Source organism: Macrobrachium nipponense, chromosome 23, assembly GCF_015104395.2.
Source record: "Macrobrachium nipponense isolate FS-2020 chromosome 23, ASM1510439v2, whole genome shotgun sequence".
Taxonomy (NCBI): Eukaryota; Metazoa; Arthropoda; class Malacostraca; order Decapoda; family Palaemonidae; genus Macrobrachium; species Macrobrachium nipponense.
This window is the reverse complement of record NC_061090.1, coordinates 46,717,924-46,740,938: the sequence shown is the minus strand read 5'-3', so window position 1 is coordinate 46,740,938 and position 23,015 is coordinate 46,717,924. Positions and strand designations below refer to the sequence as shown.

The following is a 23,015-nucleotide window of genomic DNA, read 5'->3' as shown; positions in this document are numbered from 1 at the left end:
CACTCTAGTGAACACCTGTGGCACCGTGGACAGACCAAAGTAGAGAGTCCTGAACTGGTAGGACTTGCCCTCCCATCTGATCTGCAAGTACTTCCTGCTGGACAGGTGCAGCGGAATCTGGAAGGATGCGTCCTTGAGGTCCAGGGATAACATGAAGTCCCCTTCCCTCAGGGGCCCAGGACCCTACTCGGGATCTCCATCTTGAAGGGAGTCTTGAGGACGAACATGTTTAGGACCGACAGGTCTATGAATGGCCTCCACCCCCCAGAGGACTTCTCCACCAGGAAAAGGGGACTGAGGAACCAGGGGCTCCACCTGTTGGAGGGCTCCCTTCTCCAGCAAAGACTGGACTTCCGACCATAAAGCTTCCCCTTGACTGGGGTCCTGGGGCTGGAAGGACCATGCTCCTGGTACCTCTGTCAGCGGAGGTTTCCCGTCCTGGAAGGGGATCCAGTAACCTTCCCAGTTCCACCAATGATTCGAGAGGCAACCCCCCACCTGTGGCGGGAGAGGGGGAAGGGGGCCTCAAGTCCTACTTCCTTCTGGGGAAGCAGCCATATTGAATCCTTCGGGAGGCGGTAGGTCTGGGTCTAAAGGAGGCCGAGCATGATAAGGGGGCCCTGGAGGAGGGCTGAGTCCCCTGTCCCCCCCAATTCCCGGATACTGGTTCGAGGTTGGAAGAGGCGGGCTGCACCCCGTGCCTATGCTGAAGTCTCGGCCGGGGGCTTCCTGAGCCCTACATAGGACTGGGTGTCAGAGGGAGGAGACCCTGTACACGATGGAGTCTTGTCTTGCCTTCCTCCACCATTCCAGTGACTCCTCTACGACCTCTTCAGGGAAGAGGGACTCCTCTGTTAGTGGGGAGTTCCTCAGGCCCCTGGCCTCTCTGTTGGGAAGGCTCCTGGGCAACTTGGCCAGGACTGCATCCCTCCTCCGGAGTACCCAGTTGGTCCACAGGGTAATGGACTGGGTCGTGAAGAAGCTAATCAATCTCCCCCCTGACAGGACCAGTTCCTTAAACTGAGCCAGCTCAGCCTCGTCCCTCTAAGTCATGTTCAATGGCAAACCTGGCCACTGCCCCAGACCAGGGGTTGAGCCAGGAGGCCACGTGGACCATAGCCCAAGCCTTGGCTTCCATCACCATGGCCTCCGGTTGGGAAAAGGTGACTGGTCCCACCAAGAGCCTCTCCTCTGAAAGGCCTGGAGCAAGGGAGATAAGGGCCCCTTCCACAGACTTGGGGGCAGCCAAGAAGCCCTCCGGAGTGTAGTCAGCTATGCCTGGCCTTGGCTACCAGGAGAAGTTTGAGGGAGCCGTGGGACCTCGGGGAGTTCTTGGGGCCCACAACTACCTGGTCTGCATGAGCCAAGGCCTGGGTCGTCTTCCCAGCCAGGGGGAGGCTCAGAGGAGGCTTGGTCTCTTTCAGACCCCCCAAGAGGAAGTCCACAGTCACGGACCTCTTGGGGGGCTCCACCAAATGATTCTTGGCCCCAATGAGGGCCAGGGCCTGCCTAAAGGTGGACATCTCATCTGTGGCACCCTGCCCTTCCAAGGTGCTCTGGAGGGTAACCTGGACAAATGCCTGGTCTTCATCATCCTCCAGATGGTAAGGGAGGGCCGGTGTGGTTGGAAGGTGAAAAACTGGAGAAGCAGGGGGGCTCTGACCAGGAGCCACCAGTGGGTGAGGAATGCCAAAGAAAGGAGCCTGCCCGGCATGAGCGGCCGCCAAGGTGCGTGCTGGTACTGGGACAAGATCCACCGGCGGCGGAGTGGAGCACCCTGCTCATGTGACCGTCATGGGAGCCACAAACGTGGGGGCCCTCTGCTGGGACCGACCAGTCGGGGAGTGTGACTCGTTACGATGGCTGCCGCTCCTACTCTGATCCACGTGGTCTCGGTTATGAGGGGGAGACCAGGGGTAGCGGCCTGGAGAGGAGGGGGAAGAACGAGCTCGACTCCTACCAGCACGGCACCTCTCCTTCTCTCTACGCCTCCTTCTACAGGAGGAGCTGTCTAAGACCAAAGACTCCAAGGAGGAATAATCTTCAGGAGAAGGGTGTCTCCTCTTGCCCTTACTGCTCCTGGCCCAGGGGGAGAGGCCCTGAAGCTCGACCGGCCTAGGGCTACGACCACCGGGGGAGCCTCACCTCGGGAGTGTCCCAGCCCTCAGCTCCGACCTCACAGGGAAGAGCGGGGGCAGCCCCCAGTCCTGAAAATCATTTTCCCTGATGCAGCCAAACCCCTCGAGGGAGGTGAAAGGGAGCCTGGGCAAGGTGGATGACAAACCAATGGCCACCCTGGCTGATGCGAAGGAGCACCCGGCTCCAATGTTGCATGCACCAGAGCAGGGTGAGATGTGGATCTCTGTGTTCCCCAGGGCGGGGTGAGGGCGGCTCACCGAGTGGAGAGCAGATGAAAATACCTCGGTCGACGGAGGTCCCCAAAGGTTGAAGCTGGACCACACCGCTTCCCGGAAGCCATCGTCCCCAGGTGGCACAACCTGTGTAGGAGACACGGACTCATTGGGCTCTGCGATGGGCAGAGGCCCGGCAACAAACTCACCTACGTCCCCTCGCTGGGAGGGGAACAAGGGAAGGCTTTGGAGTGAAGCTGGTGACGGGGCAGGTCTAGCAGATGAGGGATCCTCTGAGTGTGACTTCTTCACGGGAGACCTGCCCTTCTTCTTCTTCCTCTTGGTCGAGGCCAATGTCCACTGGAAGGGAGGCCAGGACACGCATTCCGGGCATATGGACTCTGGCGAGCAAGGCCCACCACGACAAGAGTTACATAAAGATTGGGGGTCATTCTTCGTCAAAGATAAGAAAGCCCCTCATGACTTGGCCTCCGAAGGGCCTGGACAGCGACGTTGAGGAGTGTTCGACTCGATGTAGGAAGGCATACACACAAGGAAAAAACACAAAGGGGGAATCGGGCCAATACACAGAAGACGAGCTGATGCGTGTAGGTGGGTCAGCGACCAGGAAAGCCGTGACTCTTGGGGCATGTACCTGGCTAGGTGTGGAAGGGATAACCGGATTTTTCTGGTCGGTACCAAATTGACATCCAGGATTCTCCTATAAAGTAGTTTGAGGTAAGTATACGGCATCGGAACAAACAGAAAATCTTGAATCCAAAACCGAGGCAGTTTTGGGCAATTAACTAAGCCCTTGAACCACATTCATATGCTACCAACGCACTTGACACATTCTGACTCGCTGCGCAGCTCCACTGCGCATGTTGTGGGTTTGTCAAATACATGGCGTATGTTGTACTGAATGCTGCAACTCACCATTGCTAGTTACAACTTGCGTGATCAAATGCCATAAGTCGAGAGGCCATTACGAAATTGTTGTGTGTTGTGCCATGACAAGCCAACTTTTGACAGTAGTCGTGAATGACAGCAACTATGCATAGTCGCCATCCCTGGCGCAATGTCGTCAAAATCAGGGCCTTTATGATTTATGCCGATTTATGGCAATTTGGTTGTAATGAGAGCATAGTGAGGTGATAATGGGAAAAGTTTCTGCTGCCACGACATACACTGTTTGAAATCACTAATGTGTGACCCAGGCTTAACTTTTAAAAAGGTCCATGGAAAAGATGCATATCCATTATGTTTGTATTTTATCATACAATACTAATATGTGATTATTATATACTCAAACTTTATATCTCATGTATGATGCGATCCCCTTAAAATTAGCTCCAAAATTAGGTCTTCAAAAGTTGCATGATACGCAAGTATATACAGTAATCATGATGTACAGTACTGTAGAAATACATACATTGCCAAACCTCCCATAAATTCTGTAACTATATTTTTTAGGATAAAATATGCAATTTCCTTTAAAAACATGTCAACAAAAATCAAACCCTACTCAAAACAACATAGGCATTCAACTATTTTGATCATCAGTATTATTACCATTACAAAGTGAACTCGACAGTTCTTTATTACCCATATTGCTAACCTTGGGAGATGATTCTCCTAAAAAAAACGAGTGTTCTTTGTAAGTCTGGCTTTCTGGAAGTGACAGTTTCTTATCAGCTTCTGCAATGTCACTTTTGATGGCATCTATTAAAGAATCTGAAAAAAATAAAAATGGAGCAATGTTAATGGTGTCTGTTGGGAAATTCAGATTTTTTTATTTCATAAAAAATGTATACGTGAATATAGTATAGTATTTAGTCAGAAAAATAATATATATGAAAATACAGAATATTGCTCTAGGAAGAAAGAAATCTGGGAAGAATATAATTTCCTGCAAATAATTTATAAATAGATCCCACAGAAAAATCCCAAAATAGGTGAAGCTGTGAATCCGGAACTATAACTGTGTACTATGTATATATAATATATAGATATATATATATATATATATATATATATATATATATATATATACATACATGCATACATATGAGCTGATTCGATACAGTTTTGAATATGCCTTCTCCGTGATATTCTGAAGTCCCGTGAAACCGTTATAAGTGATACTGTGTGTATGTGTAACAAAACAAGTCAGCCGCCAAAGACGTTACAAGTTAGCGTGGCTGGGCAGTTCAAAGGAGTGCCACGTATCTCTATATCCCTTCGTGATTGGCCCCTTGTGTCTAAGGAGCCAGAATAACCAATCAGCTTCTTGCATAATGATGCCATCTGAAAAGGGGCATTTGAAACAGGCCACTCTACCGGTCAAATCAGTTCGTCAGCGGGTCGCATAGAGAACAGACACTGGGTCGAGACGAGTGCCCAGTGCCCCGCATTCCCGTAGACCGCCACACAAAGACCGTGCGTCACCATGAGTGTCAATAAGTCTAACCTGCCGTCCGTTTGTGCACTAGTATAGTTAACGTAATAATTACAGGCCACCTGTGTAGCTAAGAAGAATACACCTGTGTTAAACGTTTCATCAATTATTATTTTTGCATGTCCTCCATTGCATGCATGTGAACTTATCTCTCTCCTGTTTTTTCCTTCATATCCCGAACCCACAAATGACCGAGATCAGGTCATATAATTTTGGTGTCAGTCGTGGGGTCTTGCGAATAATCGCATGAGGTCCTGTAAGGTCCTTTAAGGTACTTTAAGGTCCTCTGGGGTCCTGTAAGGTCCTGTGGCGTCTTGTGAAGTCCTATGGGGTCTTGTGGATCCTGTGAGGTCCTATATGGTCTTGCGAGTCTTGTGGCGTCAAACGTACGTTAGTGCTAAATCATTTTAGACGACAAACAGTGATATGAAGTGAAATAAGCATGGAAACGAGAGAAAGTTCAATGGACGGTGATGACGAGGGAAATGGTGAAACGAACGAACTGTATAAAAACAGTTATGGCTAAAGCAATCGGCAGAAAAGTGGCGAACCGTGCTAAGTACGGGAATAATAAATCGAGTGGCCCTACCATTTCGAAATGCATAGTACTAACCAGAAAGACAGTGTACAATCACACACCCTACGATTTCGAAATGCCTAGTGCTAAAACCAGAAGACCAGTGTACAATCACACCTCGCTTTTGAAAAGAACAGTGTTAACCAGAAAGACAGTGTACAATCACACCATGCTTTTGAAAAGCACAGTTCTAACCAGAAAGACAGTGTACAATCACACCATACGATTCGAAATGCACAGTGCTAACCAGAAAGACAGTGTACAATCACACACCCTACGATTTAGAAAAAAACGCAGTGCTAACTAGACAGACAGAGTGCGATCGCAGAAATCGTTAATAAATTACCGCTGTTATAGACAGTTTCACGACCGAATGCGATGATGAACGGGCGAGAGAATAATTCGAATCAGCGGAAGTATTAGCAAAATATTGGAAAAATCCGTACGAGACATACGAACAGACAAAGAGTAGTGTGGGAGAATTCAAAATCGACGGTTGCAGCGCCAAATTCAAACGACGGTGGTGCCGTGGTGGTGGCACCCGGCCACCCTTCGTGACCCTTCGTGACCCCCCGAGTAACCGACTCGTGTAGCAGACCAAGTAGAGGAGTAACGAACGTGTTTTGAACGGAGAGATGGGGAGCAGTCCAGCCTCATCGAGAAGGCCGGAAGGAGACAGCAGGAAGTGGCATAGAGGTAACGCAGGGAAGGTAGTACCCCTGGTTATCCCAAGTGCCGTGGGGGACTGTTATGCAGTACCCGGGAACAAGGGACGCCTTGTTGTGTTGTTGAGAGGGAAGGAATACCAATCCTCAACCTCTGAGAAGTAGAAGACAATCTGTCCACCCACGAGTCAAGAATGCTGAGACAGAGAGAGGTCGACCAAAGCCTCTCCCCAGTGACTCCGTGGGAAGGGGAAGTCCACTCCTACTTCTGATCGCGTCCTATCTAAGAGTAGAGGGATGGTGTTAAGGTGAATAGTGCAGAAGTTCCCTTACCAACCTCGACCCGTGAAGGAAGTCACGATACCTGCCTAAGGTATGGATAGGATCAAGCGATGGTAGAATAAGGATTAGCTGATAGACGTCAGATGACAGCCAGCAACCCAGTGAGAGAATCCAGGCTCGATGTGAAGAAGAAACAAGCAAACTAATAGCATCAGTAGCGGATTGCCGGCACCGCTGCTGGCACTAATAGAGCTCCTGACCTGTGAGCAAATTGCATAGAAAACGGGAACATCTCAACCGTATGGCAGAGAGAGAGGGACAGTTACGGGATAGCGTCTTGGGACGCTATGGGGATGTGATGAGAGGAAACCCTTCACACCCCGGAGGTGGGAAACCCTGCCCCGCCTAGAGCCAACGTAATTGCTAAAAGTTGTCACCGATAGTAATATTAGTATTAGATCGACTGCACAATGAACGAGTTGTGTAGCCTTTAGTAGTGTCATCAATGGCATATTGTGTTAGGGAAATGCAGATAGGGAATTTAGAAAGTAACATTAGAAAAAAAAAACAAATATGAAAAAAATAAGAGAAAAAAAAGGATGGTTCTCTTAGGCTGTGTTCTGATTATAGCTAAAGTATCACGAACGACAATACTTTCCATTTGTCCCCATTGAAGAACTATGATTAAGATTTAAAGACAGAATTATTAACGTAAGTTCGTTAGTGTTCGTCTGAGTAAAGTAACGAGACTGATATTTTTGTTGAAATAGTAGTCTGAATTTCATTGGAAAGAGAAGTAATTTTTAAATTTGATAATGAAGTGAAAACAAATTGTATTTTTTTTCTTGATACAGAAGTGTCCTAAAGAATGTTAATTTCACAACAAGATCGTAGAATCGAGCAAATGTAAGAGTTTGACATTGTGGGGATTGATCATATAAAAAAAAAAAAAAAGAGCAATAAGAGTAGCAGACGCTCTTCCCAAGAGTACTGTAAGGCACAAGCCAGAGAGAGAGAGAGGAACTGCGACGCATACATTTAAAAGTTTCAGTTACACCTATGGGTGAGTTGCACAGAAAACAGAGGCAAGTGAGTCAGCTGTTGTATGTGTAAGTGTTTACATAATAAAAATATGGAATGTTAGTCCATATATATAAAAGACTAAAACTAAAGAGGTCAACCAGATTGCTTGCAGGAATGTGATCAGACTAGAGACGCTAAAGATGACGTATACAATAAGTATGTAGGCTAAGATAACATGCTGTCACCTGTAGTCATTCAATTGTTTATAAACATTAGTCCAAGCTCCCTGCTTGAGACAACTACCGCGACCTATAATTCAAACGGCCTACGTGATCTGTAGCGTGTCTCATTTGATTGTGTGTTCGTATGAAACTATGTCATCTGATAGTATGTTCATATGTTCGAGCTACTATCTGCTTCCTTCATAACTTGTAACAGAGATGTAGAACGGAGCAGAACAGAGTTAGCTATCGTCATTAGAAGACCTGTATCTCTTTACCTAAGCTTTATCATGTAGAGAGAAAAGAATTAGCCATCATCATTGGCAGAAGCGATCAAGCTATCGTTATTAGAAGACTTGTACAATCATACCTGATCTTCACCATGTAAACTAAGAAGAATATATATATTTTTATACTTCGTGTTTTCTACAAGAACCTCCTCACCGAATCATCATGAGTTTAACACCTCGTCGTCATAAACAAGAAGATAATCCCGACTTCGTAAGTGATCTACAAACCCCAAGACACTCCATTGAAGATAGAAGTGCAATACCAACCGACTTAGCGTAAGATTATCGCAAGTCTAACATTACCTCATAGGGCGCCTAATTATACAAGGCAACAGCCCTAAAATATGAACGTGTTGAGTAAGAGCCATGGAAGTGTAAATGTGATGAGTGTCTGTGGGTTTGCTAGTGTGTAAGGGAGTTGACTGACAAGTCACAGTGTTCTGAACATGCACGACATAAATGCTTAATAAAAAAAAAAAAAAAAAAAAAAAAAAAAAAAAAAAAAAAAGGAGTAACTTTTTGTGCCGCCCTTCCTCCCTCTTCGATAAAGCAAATCATCCACATAATTTGTAAGTGTGTAGTTGCCTTACGTAGCATACCAGCGCGAGTCATGAGTAAATGTGTCCGTCACAAAGTGAACAGAGAATATCATAAAAAACATGCTTATGCACTTTTGTTTCATGTTAGTTATTGCTGAGAAATTGATTTCTAATAAAAATAAAAAATTCTTTTTGTTACAGTTCCGAGCATATAACTGTGTTTATAACTTGATTATTTTTTATTGCACTATTATTTTTTTTATTGCATTTCAAGTTGTATTAAACATCTTATTGCAATGTATCTAATTTTTGTTCATTTCTATTGATGTCGATTATACTGTGTCCAAAATTTCATATCGTTGCCAATGCTGTTTATGCTTTGTCAGAAATTTATGATCTTCCATCGATGATATGGGAATATGAGATTATTTTGAAAAAAAAAAGAAAGTTATTTTTTGTAATCTTTGAATTTTGATTTTTTGTTTCCTTGTTTTTATTGTTGGAGAAAGAACTCAGTAAGTTTTCTTATACTTTATCAGACTTCTTATGAGTAATTTTTCATTCTTGACTCATGTTCTGTGAATTTTTGTTTATGAATTTAACTATTTTGAGCTGGAACTGTGACTATCCATTTCTACATTGATGTTATTGAATGTGAACCTAAATTTGTTTTTCTGTATGACACATTGTGAGGCGTGAGATTCATTTGTTGTAACTTGTGTTTGTAACACGCCAAATGGCCCTACCTTAATAGTTTTAAATTTTGCACAAAATGGACGGTATGGCACTCAAAGGCGGTGTGGCACTCAAAGAAGAACAACAATGCGCAAATCATAAGATCAGTGTATGTCTTGCGGGACGCAAGAACTGGGGAGGGAGTGATGAGCTGATTCGATACAGTTTTGAATATGCCTTCTCTGTGATATTCTGAAGTCCCGTGAAACCGTTATAAGTGATACTGTGTGTATGTGTAACAAAACAAGTCAGCCGCCAAAGACGTTACAAGTTAGCGTGGCTGGGCAGTTCAAAGGAGTGCCACGTATCTCTATATCCCTTCGTGATTGGCCCCTTGTGTCTAAGGAGCCAGAATAACCAATCAGCTTCTTGCATAATGATGCCATCTGAAAAGGGGCATTTGAAACAGGCCGCTCTACCGGTCAAATCAGTTCGTCAGCGGGTCGTATAGAGAACAGACACTGGGTCGAGACGAGTGCCCAGTGCCCCGCATTCCCGTAGACCGCCACACAAAGACCGTGCGTCACCATGAGTGTCAATAAGTCTAACCTGCAGTCCGTTTGTGCACTAGTATAGTTAACGTAATAATTACAGGCCACCTGTGTAGCTAAGAAGAATACACCTGTGTTAAACGTTTCATCGATTATTATTTTTGCATGTCCTCCATTGCATGCATGTGAACTTATCTCTCTCCTGTTTTTTCCTTCATATCCCGAACCCACAAATGACCGAGATCAGGTCACATACATACATATATATATATACTATATATATATATATTATATATATAGATATATATATATATATATATAGATATATATATATATATATATACACACACATGCACATGCATACATACATACACATATACAACATACATACATATATATATATATATATATATTATTAATTAAATATATATATAATATATATATTATATATATTTATATATTATATTAATATATAATATATACATAACATACATACATACATACTACATATACATACATATATATGTATATATATATATATATATATATATATATATATATGTATGTATATATATATCTATATATATATATATACAGGCGGTCCCAGTGTTACGACGTGGGTTCGTAAGCCGAAAATCATCGTAAGCCGGAACATCGTCAAAAATCCTAAAAAAAACCTTACTTTTAATGCTTTGGGTGCATTGAAAACCATGTAAAATGCATTCTTATGGCATTTTTCATAAAAAAAACTTCAAATATTAATTATTTTGCATTTTTGGTGTCATATTTCATCTCCCAGATGAGCGTTGTAGGCGTCGTAACCCTGGAAATAACTTCTATTGACAAGCGTCGTAACCTCGGAACGTCGTAAGCCGACACAGTCGTAACCCGGGGACTGCCTGTGTGTGTATTATATATATATATATATATATATATATATATATATATATATATATATATATATATATATATATATATATATATATATATATATATATATATGTATATATACATATAAGTAATAGTGTGGCACAGTGTTGTTATTCGAAAAGGCAATAACTTAATAATACTTAAGAAAAAGGCACGAAACGGATAATGATTTTTCTTAGAGAAGGGATTTTGTTACTCAAAACATTAGGCTTTTAGCCATCAGACATCTGGTTTTCATCTCCCCCCAAAAAAACCTCTGTCCGCACCAGCGATTAGTGACCAACAGGAGATTATGGGCGATGAGCGATATCTACCAGGCATCTTCGAGAAATTGGAAACTACTCTCATTAGCGCCTATGACTAATCGGCATTCCCTTCGTGAACAGGTCAGAGAGAGCCATCTGGCATACGTTAAAAAGGAATTCTATGACCTGTTGTTAGAAGGAGGGAATTACCAAACTCTTCAGAGCTCCACCCTTCCAAAGATAGGCCTCTAGTATCGACGAATCAAAAGCCATGAGTGCTGGTCATAAGACAGCCCAAAAGGGGTATCAACGAATGACCTATGAGGTTACCAAAGGGATACACCCTCAAGAAGCCAGGACATCAAGAAGGAGGCGTATACAAATTCCAAGCCTACGAATCATTGTAGAAGACATGACAGGAAGGCAGTCTTGTATAATGTCCGTAGCCACTAAGACACAAGAAGTCTTTCAGAAGACGCCACACCCAAGTCAAAATCCCAAAATCCAAAGGCGGTGCTAAGAAGATATCTTCCTAATAAAAGGCCAGACAGAGAGAGAAGAAGGAGGAGAAAAAAGGGGAACAGAGAAGTCAAGAGAAGATAACGACAAAGAGGGGAACGAGGGGAGAACCAGTGGCTCAGCAACAGGCAGAGAGAGAGAAAGACAGAAGAATCCCGAGAAGAAGAACAGGTGCAGAAGTGTGGTGTGCGAATCAATCAAAAGACAGTGTTAAGTGACAATCAATACTCAGTAAAATTCCTTCGTGCCTATAGACTCGTAATTGCAACAAGTGCCTTTCAAGAATTAAGTTTTATCAGTCCAAGAGCCCAGAAGGTGGAAACTTTTATAGAACCCCTAACGAAGAACAAACGTAAATGCAAAGAACATATCAATTTCATTTCTCATCCAAAATTATAACCCTTTTAGCGAATTCCAGATCAAGAGCTTTCAGCAAGGTAAGAAGTCTAATTCTCCAAAGTATAGTCTCCAAGTCGGCACACATTACCTTAGAGCTGTGCGCGAAGAGTCAGTACCGCCACAGTTAAATTGGTGGCGAACAGTGGGATACGATGAGATAAAGATTGATATAGTGACAAGATTAATTGGCGTCGAGCGGTAAGGATAGGAAGAGAAAGACAGCAAAGAAATGGTGATCAGCGACGTGATACAACGTGACACGAATGACAGTTAAAAACAGCGGCCGCGAAACGGAATCAAAAGTCTAGTGTCGGCATAAGAGATTTCAATCCATTCACGCCACTCGAAATAGAAGGTTCTCCCCAAAGACAGTACCAGTGCTTCTCACAAATACAAAGACAGTTATCGAGTCGTAACAATAAAAGCGCTCCAAAAAAAAAAAAAGCCACCCACACTTCGCAAAGAAAAACTCCACTCCAAAGAACAAGAACAGTAGTTCCACTAGAAGAACAAGATATCGAAAGCGTAAAGAAATTATCAAGAGGAAAGAAAACAATTCCGAAAACGCATCAGCCAACGCAATCGAAAGAGAGAGAGAGGACCCTTCCCGCAGAGAAAACAACGCATCGAACAACGCGAGTTAAACGCAGATGTCAGACGCAAGCCCGGGTGTCGAAGACAACGAAAGAAGTTAAGTCCAAATAATGTCCCCACACTTACATAACATTAAACTTTATTAAAAGTAAATTACGCGATCAACATTTCAGTTAGACAATTTCTGGTATTTCAAGATTAAAAGATTTTCACACTGAACTTTTTTTTGGCAACGAAACTCTATAATATTTCTTCATTTTACTAATTATAACTAATCAGCTACTAAGACCTTTTCCCGAACATTTGTATTTACTAACCAATAACTTTAAATTTTAATTTGAATTTTGATTGTCATTTTATGTTATTTTTTGTGATTTTGGTTGTTCTTTGTGATTTCTTGTACTTTGTTTTTTGTTAGTCGAGTGAACGTTTACTTGTTTTTATTTTGTTTGTTTAGGATAACAAGGGTAACTCACGAGAGGTCTCTCGTTAGCGTACACTTTACGGTCAGTTTCAGTATCGTTTTACCAGTACTGTTAAGAGGGTTTTTGTTGTTGTTTAAGTATCGCTTACCGGTAACGTAAGACTTTGAGAATATTTCTGGGGAAAATTCTTTTATTTTTTTTTGGTGATCGAATACTTAAGTAAAAACAATTTATTGTTATTATCATTTTCTTTTCGGGATATTACTGTCATAACTTTGATACTTTTAATGATACTCAGTACTTAAGAAAATTTCCACTAACGAGTTGATGGTCAAAGGGAGACCGACTCCTTATCAGAACGTAAGAACGCCTGTGCTCACGAGAAGTCAAACAAGGAAATTAACCACGCCGGAAGGTACACAGTCCGCGAATTCGAACGCAGCAGTAATGGGAACACATAAGGAACATGTAATTAATCACATAGCTAAATTTTGCAGAAGAAAGGATGGTCAGTTAGCTTGTAACTTAGAGAACTGGATAGAGCAGGTGGAGACACGCCTAGATAGCATAACGGGGACAGATAGAGAAAAGCTTATTGAAGCCAAGAGTTATCTTGATTTGGAAGCCGGAGGAGACTTAGAGCGATACGTCCACTCCGAGACTTACCGAGATCTTAAGAATTGGGAAGAACTGAAATGGTATTTTAGGAAGGTTTATTCCACAGTCGGTGAAAGAGATCCAGTTACTAGCTTGGCAAGGATAGTGCGTCAATTTAAGTTAGACGAAAGACGTTATCAAGAGTTTAGCTCTCAGTTGTATAACAATATGAATGAATGGGGTAACTTCATGGAATCCACAGGTTGGATAGAGGTAGGAGGAGGACAAGCAAAAATGCTAATGAGTCATGTTAAAAAAATATTTAGACTAGCAATAATGATTGGAAGCCTGCCAACGGAAGTTATTGCAAGGATGACTCGTAAGTGGGAGACATCCGATGATGTAGCAGAGATTGAAGAGGAAGAAACAAAAATTCCTAGGTAGAAGACCCTGAAGGGAATCCTATATACAGACCTTTAGTCGCTATAGGACAAAAAGAAAAGGGTCCAAATAGATCTAGGACACCATCTAGAAATCAGAATAAGATTTTCGACAGTCACGTGTTATAACTGTCAGAAGAGAGGACATTATGCCAGTGACTGCCGAGGGATAGCCTTCTGTCCTTTCCATAAGAGAACAGGACATAGTGCTCGAGAATGCAGAAATAAATTTGTTTCAACTCCTAGAGGTAGATCTCAGTCGAGAGGCAGAGGTAGAAACCAAAGTCAATCTCCCCCATCTAGAGGAAATAGAGATTCAGCTCCAAATAGGTATGCTAATCAAACAGCAAGTATAGGGTATCAACCAGTTCAGCCAATGTTAGACGACGCAATGGGAAATTTTCTGCTTACTGGTACAATGGATCTTCCTCTATAACAGAGAGAACGTCCGGAATGTCAAGGCTAAGCCAAGCTACACAGGTTAGCAAAGTTGATGTAGGGAATGAATATACTGTAATTATAGACCATTATTTCCCGCACATGTCGGTCTAGAGAAACCTATTGTTACATTCTTTGATACAGGTAGTCCTAAGAATATAATGTCAGAAAAGGTGTATCGGTTGTATTTTTCTCACTTAAGTCTGAATCCAGCGGTAGATTGTAGAATCACAGACGTCCAGGGTAATGATATCCACGTAATTGGACAGTTAGATTTTCCATTTAGGCTAGGAAGAATTGCACTAAGAGAAAAGGTTCTGGTAGCCAGAGATATACAATTAGCTTTTGCTCATTTGCTGATAGGTTATCCAACTATGGCTAGACAAGGGATAAGCATTGATGCCCCTAGAGAACAACTAGTGATTAACAACGGTCGTGAGATTTCTAGAATACCAATACGCAAGCCAATTAAAAGAACCCAGACTCAAGAGAATCCCACAGTAAAAGGTATTTTAAAGAAGGATAAGACCGAGGGAAGATATCCAGAATGCATCACGAGTTCACAACAAATCAATAACCTCTTAGAATCAAATCAATGCACTTATTTAAAGTTAGAGAGGAAATTAAGACTTAAACCAGGAGAAAGTACGTGGGTAGAATGTACAGTAAATCCAATTTTTGAAGGGAAGGAAATTCTCACGCTTACTGAAAAGTCGCAAGTAAATGGAATACATTATTCTTCTATTTTACATGAAGTCAGACAGAGCAAGATAGCTTTACAGATTACGAATAACAGAGGAAGAAAGGTTAAGTTAACACCAGGTACAGAGATAGGCCTAGCAGAAGTATACTCCATACCTATTCGAGTTGTAGAAAGGGAAGCGGTAGTCGCGGTCCGTAAAGGAAATGAAAATTATGCTCAAGACATAAAACTGAGAAGAGCTAAGATAGGATCTCATTTAAAGGATATTAAGGAAAACCATGTTAGAGAAGAATTCATAGACTTACTGTGCGAATATAAGGATATAGTCGCTCTAGACGGCGACACCTTGGGAAATACATGCAAAATAACGCACAAGATAGACGTTCCATCAAACACAAAGCCAATTTACATACCAGCCTACAGAGTAGCACATTCCCAGAAGGAGATCATTGAAAGAGAAGTACAAAGAATGAATAGGCAAGGAATAATAGAACCATCTGAATCCCCATGGTCTTTTCCACTTTTGCTAGTTCCTAAAAGGGACAAAACTTATAGAATAGTTGTGGATTTCAGAAAATTGAACCAAATTACTGAAAATGATCCTTATCCAATGCCGTCAATGCGAGATCTAATCGCCACTATAGGGCCCAAGAAGTACTTCACCACTATAGATTTATTGCAGGGATTCTTGCAAATCCCTCTAGACGAAGAAAGTAAACCTTTGACTGCTTTTTCCACTAGTAACGGCAGATACCAGTATGTAAGAATGCCCTTTGGTCTAAAATCAAGCCCGGTAACTTTTGTAAGATTAATGGATAAAATTTTGGGCGATTTACTAGGCAAGGACGTACACTGTTACGATTTTAGGTAAATTTCTCGAATGCAATTTCTCGAAAGTCAAATTCTCGAACTCAATTGCTTGAAAAATAATTTCTCGAACTATCATTTTCTCGAATCCCATATTTCTCGAAAACTGATATCTATTTTGTCGAGAAAATTGAATGGAAAAATTTTCATGTATTTAAAGGAAAAATATATCCTTTTGGGTTGACAAACACAAATGTTAAAAATTTATTGTAAATGAAGGAATGAAAAAATACAAAGGTTATAATTTTATTGTATGTATAAAAATATTTCTGGGCTCAGCTCGTGTCGCTGCGCGAAATATCCTTTAATCTATTATTTCTAGGGTAAATGTACTAACACATACCAGAGAATAAATAAAATAAAGAAAAAGGTCAGTATAACTGACTCGCTCACCTCCAGGAGGGTGTCGGTATGAACACTAGGCGAGTGAGACCACTACCACGAGCCAAATGCCAATAGAAATCTCCCACTACAAAACCCTCCAAGAGGGGAGCCGACCACAGAGTGAGCAGCTCGTAACTACTACTACTTCCATCCCATGCTGCCGACTGCTGCGCCTCTGGTGGCCATCCTTTTCAGTTAGCGCACACGAGTCACACGTGATATTTTTCTCTCTGTGTTTTTTGTGCCCTTTTCGTTGGATTTATCTATAATGGAGCGTGCAGCTATCGCAGCAGCTAAGTTAAGTATCAGTATTTATGGTTAGTTGGTTTTTTCCGGCCCTGAGACAGTATTTGCCGTTTTTTAGGTATAAATACGATCTCTGGGTCGGAAGCATGGCAGCATGGTTCTGCTCGTGGTGGGTTCGTTCTTGGTCTCCCATACCTAGAACATCCCCTTTTCTATGTACGCTCTATATTAGTTATCCGCTTTTCTTATGGTTCTGTCTACTCAGTTTTGTCATGCATGCATGTCCTTTTACCTTATGTAGGCTTCTTCTATCCCCAGACCCTAGTCCCGGCTCTTAGTATCGGCCTCCGACTAGCTTTGAGTGGTAGACTTGCTTTCGGGTTAGTCGTACACTCCTGGATTTTTTCTCTGCTATATTGTTTTCTTTCTTTCATTTTTATTTATTTAATGTATTGTTATAGGTTAGGTTAGGCGTCTGGCTTAGCCTAGGCCCTGGCTCATTGAGCCTATTCTACCGCTCATCAGTTCGGTTGCTTCCCTATAGCATCTCTCTGATCAGTTTGGTTTCGGCCCCAGTGGGCCTATATGCTACCGCTTTTCAGTTCAGTTTGCTTCCCGATAGCATCTCTCTGATCAGTTGGTTTGTCCTAGGCTTAGTTGTCTTATGTTGGTTCTTACCGCCTCGTGGTCACTACGTGATCACGAGACAGCCAGACGCCCTGCCCAGTCACCCTTCCCCCCCTCCCGCTCTTCCATAGAGTCGGCGGGGGTGGGTCGGTCTGCCCATGCTCGCTCATTCTACCCGAGCCCTGCCTCCCTCTCTCCCCCCAGGCGGGGCAGGCGGATGGGGAGTCGGGACAGACCCACTGTACTCGACCCCTCCGGCTTCTCGGTCCGGCGGGTGGTACGTAGTGGGGGGTCCTACCTGGCCTTTCCCCCCCTCCGTTGCTACCTGGTCGCTCCGTGCTAGTTCGAGCCTGTATGTCTTCTCGCCCTTTCCAACCTTACTAGGGCTCCTTTCCTGACCGGAGTCCTGGTATCCGTGGAAAGATGTTAGCCCACCCAGTAGAGTGACCGGAACATACAGGGGGTCACTGCTAACCTTACCGTATTGCTGAGTTACTACACTCCGCTACGCACTGGACTTGGTCCGGTTCGTTTGTGTTTTAGGTTTAAGTGTTTTAGATTAACTATAAGTTTATCTTAAGTACCTTAAACCATCCCCCTCCCCTTACATGTCTTACCGGATCTCTCCGGGATTATAGCCTATTCAGGCGATGCAGGGAGGGGTTATGCCCAAAATTTTTTCCGAGCTCCGGCATGCAACGGAGTTCTTCTGTCCTTTAGTCTGTAAGTGTTACTCTTTAAGATACTCTATGTCTTCCCACTTACGGCCAGGCCAACTGTGAGCATCCGGGATGCCGCCGCCCCACACTTCAGGACCCATGTGGACACGAAGTTTTGCCGGTCCCATGCTCCCATGCGCGACTTTGCCGGGGGGCACATCCAGGTCTGGTACCATGAGACGTGTACCATATGTTACGACTTGGTGAGCCAGCTTTTGGACGGGGTAAGTATTCCATCTCCAGTAGCTGCTCCCGCTCCTTTTTAGTGCTTAAGTTTTCATCATTCATTTTAACTTAAGGCCATCTAGTTTAAGTTATACTTTAAGTTTTCGTTTTAAGAGATTCTTAAATCTAATCTACGCCCTCTCTTCCAGGCGCCGGCAGTGAGGGATACCGCTTACTGGCTACCCTGCGGGCCTGGGTCGGCGGTTTTGGGAAGAACGCCGCCAAGGGTATGCCCTACATCCTGGAGAAACGGTTGGCGGTATTAATCTTCCCCGGAGGCAAGGCGACAGGATACGTCGACCCAGTAGAGCGGCCCCGACTATCGCCTTCATCCAACAACAGCTGGCTGCCTCATTAACTGATCAAGACCAGGATATCTCAGACGTCGCGACTCTAGATATTAATGTTGAACCTATGGTAGGTGTAGACGACCTGTTGGTCGAGGTAGGTACGGTGGACACCCAAGGGTCTCCCTTGGGCGTAACTGTTTCTTCTACTCCTGCAACCTCTCCATCCTTCCAAGGCTTTACGGGTGATGAATTATATTCTCCTCCTGACGCCTTCGGTTAGACCTAAGGTCAAGAGTAAAGCAGTGATGACCTTGGACTAAGACGTCATCGTCGTCTAAGAAGACGACCTCAGCTTCATCCTCTCCCGTAAGTCTCCGGCTGGGAATCCCGGAGCAGACAGGTCTAAAGCTTCTAGCTCCGGCTCTAAGTCCTCGAGGAGTAATCCTCCAGAGAGAGATCTCGCACTCCGGCAGAGTCACCAGTTCCGCTACCTTGGTTCCGATTCAGAGCCACCCTTCCACCTCCGCAGCAGCTCCGGCTTTGGACTCCAATGCTGGCCTGTTGCAACAGGTGGGCGACCTGGTTGGGTCCCCTAAAGAGTAGCATGGAACAAATGATCTCTCGTTTGTCGGATAGGATTACTTCCCAAGACTCCATTATAGCCGGGCTAAGAGAAGCTCCTCTAGCCTCTCCTCCACTTTCCAATACAAGTGGAACTCAGCTTACCTCCCTATGACTCGCTACCTCCGTTCTCTATGAACAACCCATGGAGAGTAGCGTCATACGCCCCCCTTCCAGGACGGTCTCATCTCTATACCGGAATTGGGACTCGAAGAATAGAGGACTTCGAGTTCTACCCGGAAGACCTCCAGCCTCCGTTCATAGGCTACGCAAGGCTCACACCTTCAGCCATGGTTCGGGACGATAGGGTACCAAAGGAGACAGTCCTCTATTCACGAGACCAGGCTCAAAGAGAATGGCTAGGTGGGTTTAGAGGACATGGATTGTTCTAATACCAAGATACAACCTTTTAAGAGTCCCTTTACCATTTTCACAATGGATGAAAGTACCCCGCTCCCGTTCCTGACCAAGATCGCGAGGTCGACCATCCAGCGGCCCAGAAGGGAGAACCCATACCTCAGTTGAAGGAAGCAGATCCCACTTCTCCGTTACTCCCCTCAGTTGGAGAATTGTGGGAAGACTTGCCGAACACCTTCTCAGCTGGCAAACTCAAACCGGACTGTGCTATGGAGCAGTTTGGTGAAAAGCTACCCAGGCTTCCAGATAGCCTTATTCAGGCTGAATTTGACGCGAAATCGCGACTAGCCAGATCAATTAACTCTATGGCTATGTCGAGGTAGCAACCATGGCCTATGGATCAGAACCGATTTTTAAGCTCATGACAAAGCCCCTGACTCAAACGGTACAGTCAGATATGTTTGAGTTTGCCACTGCTAGAACGAATTGTAGGAAGCATGTCCTACAAGAGGCAACCATTCGCATGAGCCGAATAGGTTACTCTCGTCTAACATCTGGGGAGCAGATCTCTTCCCAGAAGCTATGGTAAAGGAAGTCCAGTAGAGGCTACGAGGTCTTGAACCAGAGCCTTAGGACCGTTGGGGCCTTACGGCTAAGAGGAGGCAAGACCTAACACCTAAAGGTAAGGGACAGAGGAAACCAGGCGTTTCCATCCTTACCAGAAAAGGGCAACCACGCTTTCCTCAGCAAGTTCCAGCGGTACCATTAGTGCAGGCAGCCCCAACCTTCCACTTCTAAAGGTCAATCACAGCCAATTTATGTGATATCCCCTCAGCCTCAGCCCTCCACCTCTTACGCCATCTCTCCAGCTTACAATCAAGCCTTCGAGAGTCAAGCTTCACAGAAGTATGACCGCTCAGGTAAGGGAGGCAGAGGTAAGCGTTCCTTTCGTGGGAGAGGATCGGGGAGGCCCCTTTCAATAGGGGAAAGCACTTCAGAGGAGGCGAGGCGGTTACCAGAACCAATGAAGAACTTCAGGTAGGAGGGTAGGCTGTTTCACTTTCGACACCGGTGGAACTTCAGCGAATGGGCTCAGAGCATAGTGTCAAAAGGTCTGGGTTGGAGCTGGTTGACGAACCCACCTCCAGCCAGACCTTTCCGTCAACTTCCTTCCAAAGAATTGACAGAGTACGCAGAGGACCTCCTTCAGAAAGGAGCTATAGCGAGAGTCAAGAGATTAAAATTTCAAGGTCGCTTGTTCAGCGTGCCAAAGAAAGAAAGGCTCACAAAAAAGAAGGGTAATCTTAGACTTGTCCCGCTTAAACTTAGCCATCCGCTGCGACAAGTTCAAGATGCTCACGATCTCACAGGTGCGGACTTACTTCCCCGTGGGGCCGTCACCACCTCTATCGATCTTACAGACGCTTACTATCATATCCCTATTGCAAGACACTTCCGTCCGTATCTGGGTTTCAAGATAGGAGACAGACATTCTCCTTCAAGGTAGTTCCCTTCCGGACTCAACGTGGCACCAGAGTGTTCACGAGCTAGCGGAAGTGGTAGTGGCAACAACTCAGGACACAAGGGATTATGGTAGTAGCGTATCTCGACGATGGTTGATCTGGGCTCCAACAGTCGAGGAATGCAACAGAGCTACACTGAAAGTGATTCAGTTTCCTGGAATATCTAGGCTTCAAAATAAACAGGACCAAATCAAGACTCACTCCAGAGTCAAACTTTCAGTGGCTGGGCATTCAATGGAATCTTTCCTCCACCCCCACTCTGTCGATCCCATCAGCCAAAAGGAAAGAAAATAGCGAAGTCAGTCAAGCAATTTCTAAGTCACAAACTAGCGTCAAGGAGAGCTCAGGAAAGGATCCTGGGTTCTCTCCAGTTTTGCATCAGTGACGAACGTCTTAATGAAAGCCAAACTGAAAGACCTTACCAGAATCTGGCGCTCTGCGGGCAAAATGTCAGGTCCAGGGACAGACTATCCTCAGTCCCTCTGATTCTAAAGAATCGACTTCGGCCGTGGGCGAAAGTCAAGAATTTGTCAGTGTCAGTTACCCCTTCAGTTTATTACCCTCCACCAGGGATCACCATCCACACAGACGCGTCCTTAAGCGGTTGGGGAGGGTATTCCCAGGTCAAACAGGTCCAAGGGACTTGGTCACCTCAGTTCCGTCAGTTCCATATAAACGTACTGGAGGCAATGGCAGTGTTCTTGACTCTAAAAAGGGTTGCGCCCACCAAAGTACTCCACATAAAGCTAGTCCTGGGACAGCGCAGTGGTAGTACATTGTATAAACAGAGGAGGCTCCAAGTCACGTCATCTAATCATGTCATGGTAGCCATCTCTCCCTGGCAGACAAGTTCAGTTGGCATATCTTTCCTCCACTCACATAGCTGGAGTGAGAAAACGTCATAGCAGACGCCCTATCCCGATCAGTGACCCTAGAGTCGGAATGGTCACTGGACAACAGTTCGTTCCAATGGATCCTTCAAAGAGTTCCAGGGCTACAGGTGGACCTCTTCGCATCTCAAGCGAACCACAAACTACCGTGTTATGTAGCCCCCAACCTGGACCCTCTGGCCTATGCCACGGACGCCCTGGCTCTAGACTGGAACAACTGGAAGAAGATTTATGTCTTCCCCCCACCCTCCAGTGAATCTTCTCATGAAAGTATTAAACAAAACTCAGGACATTCAAGGGTCAAGTGGCTCTAGTAGCCCCAGACTGGCCGAAGAGCAACTGGTATCCTCTAATTCTGGAGCTGGGCCTTCGTCCTCTTCGGATCCCCAATCCAGGCTCTCCCAGTCAGTACAAAACGAAGACTGTGTTCGCTTCCTCAGGGATTCTCAAAACCCTAACTTTATGGATTTCATGAAGTTTGCGGCAAAAGAGATGCGAATATTGACCCTCAGAATATTCTCTTCTTGGAATCCGATAAAAGGGATTCAACTTTGAGACAGTATGATGCTGCTGTCAAAAAGTTAGCAATCTTCCTGAGAGAATCAGATATTAGAATCATGACAGTTAATTCAGCTATATCCTTTTTCAGATCCTTATTTGAAAAAGGTTTAGCAGCTAGCACGATTACGACAAACAAGTCAGCATTGAAAAAGATATTTTCAATTTGGATTCAACATAGACTTGACGGATTCCTACTTCTCGTCTATTCCTAAGGCATGTTGCTAGACTTAGGCCTTCTGTAAGGCCTTCGTCAGTTTTCATGGTTCTTAAACGATGTTCTAAAACTGGCTTCAGAAACCGATAATGACACATGCTCGTTTATAATGCTCTTAAGAAAAAACCACCCTATTTTTATTAAGCTTAGCTTCAGGAGCAAGAATTTCAGAACTGTCGGCTTTATCCAGGGATCCGGATCATATTCAATTTCCTTCTTCCCACAGGGGAAGTCCTACTTTCTCCGGAACGTAGCTTCTTAGCAAAGAATGAAGATCCGTTTGATGAGGTGGGATCCTTGGAAGGTACTACCCCTTCCACAGGATGTATCCCTTTGCCCAGTTTCAACCTTACGAGCCTTTCTGTCCAGGACCTCTTCATCTTCATCGGGTCCCCTCTTTAAGAGGGAAAAAGGTGGAACTTTATCCATTAAAGGCATCAGGCAACAAATCCTGTACTTTATTAAGCAAGCCAATCCTGACTCTTTCCCGAAAGCACATGATGTCAGGGCAGTAGCCACCTCAATTAATTATTTTCAACATATGAACTTCGATGAGTTGAAAAAGTATA

The 23,015-nt window shown here is 44.3% G+C and overlaps 1 protein-coding gene across 5 annotated transcripts in view; it reads right to left on the bottom strand.

Annotated features, from left to right (window-relative positions):
* Window positions 1-23,015, bottom strand: part of LOC135200289 (riboflavin kinase-like) — a gene marked incomplete at its 5' end in the record, with an annotated part of 343,009 nt that overhangs the window by 128,865 nt on the left and 191,129 nt on the right. For all 5 annotated transcript variants that reach the window (XM_064228809.1, XM_064228820.1, XM_064228799.1 and 2 more), the window contains 1 exon segment: window positions 3,970-4,085. In XM_064228809.1, the coding sequence (XP_064084879.1) occupies window positions 3,970-4,085 (116 nt within the window).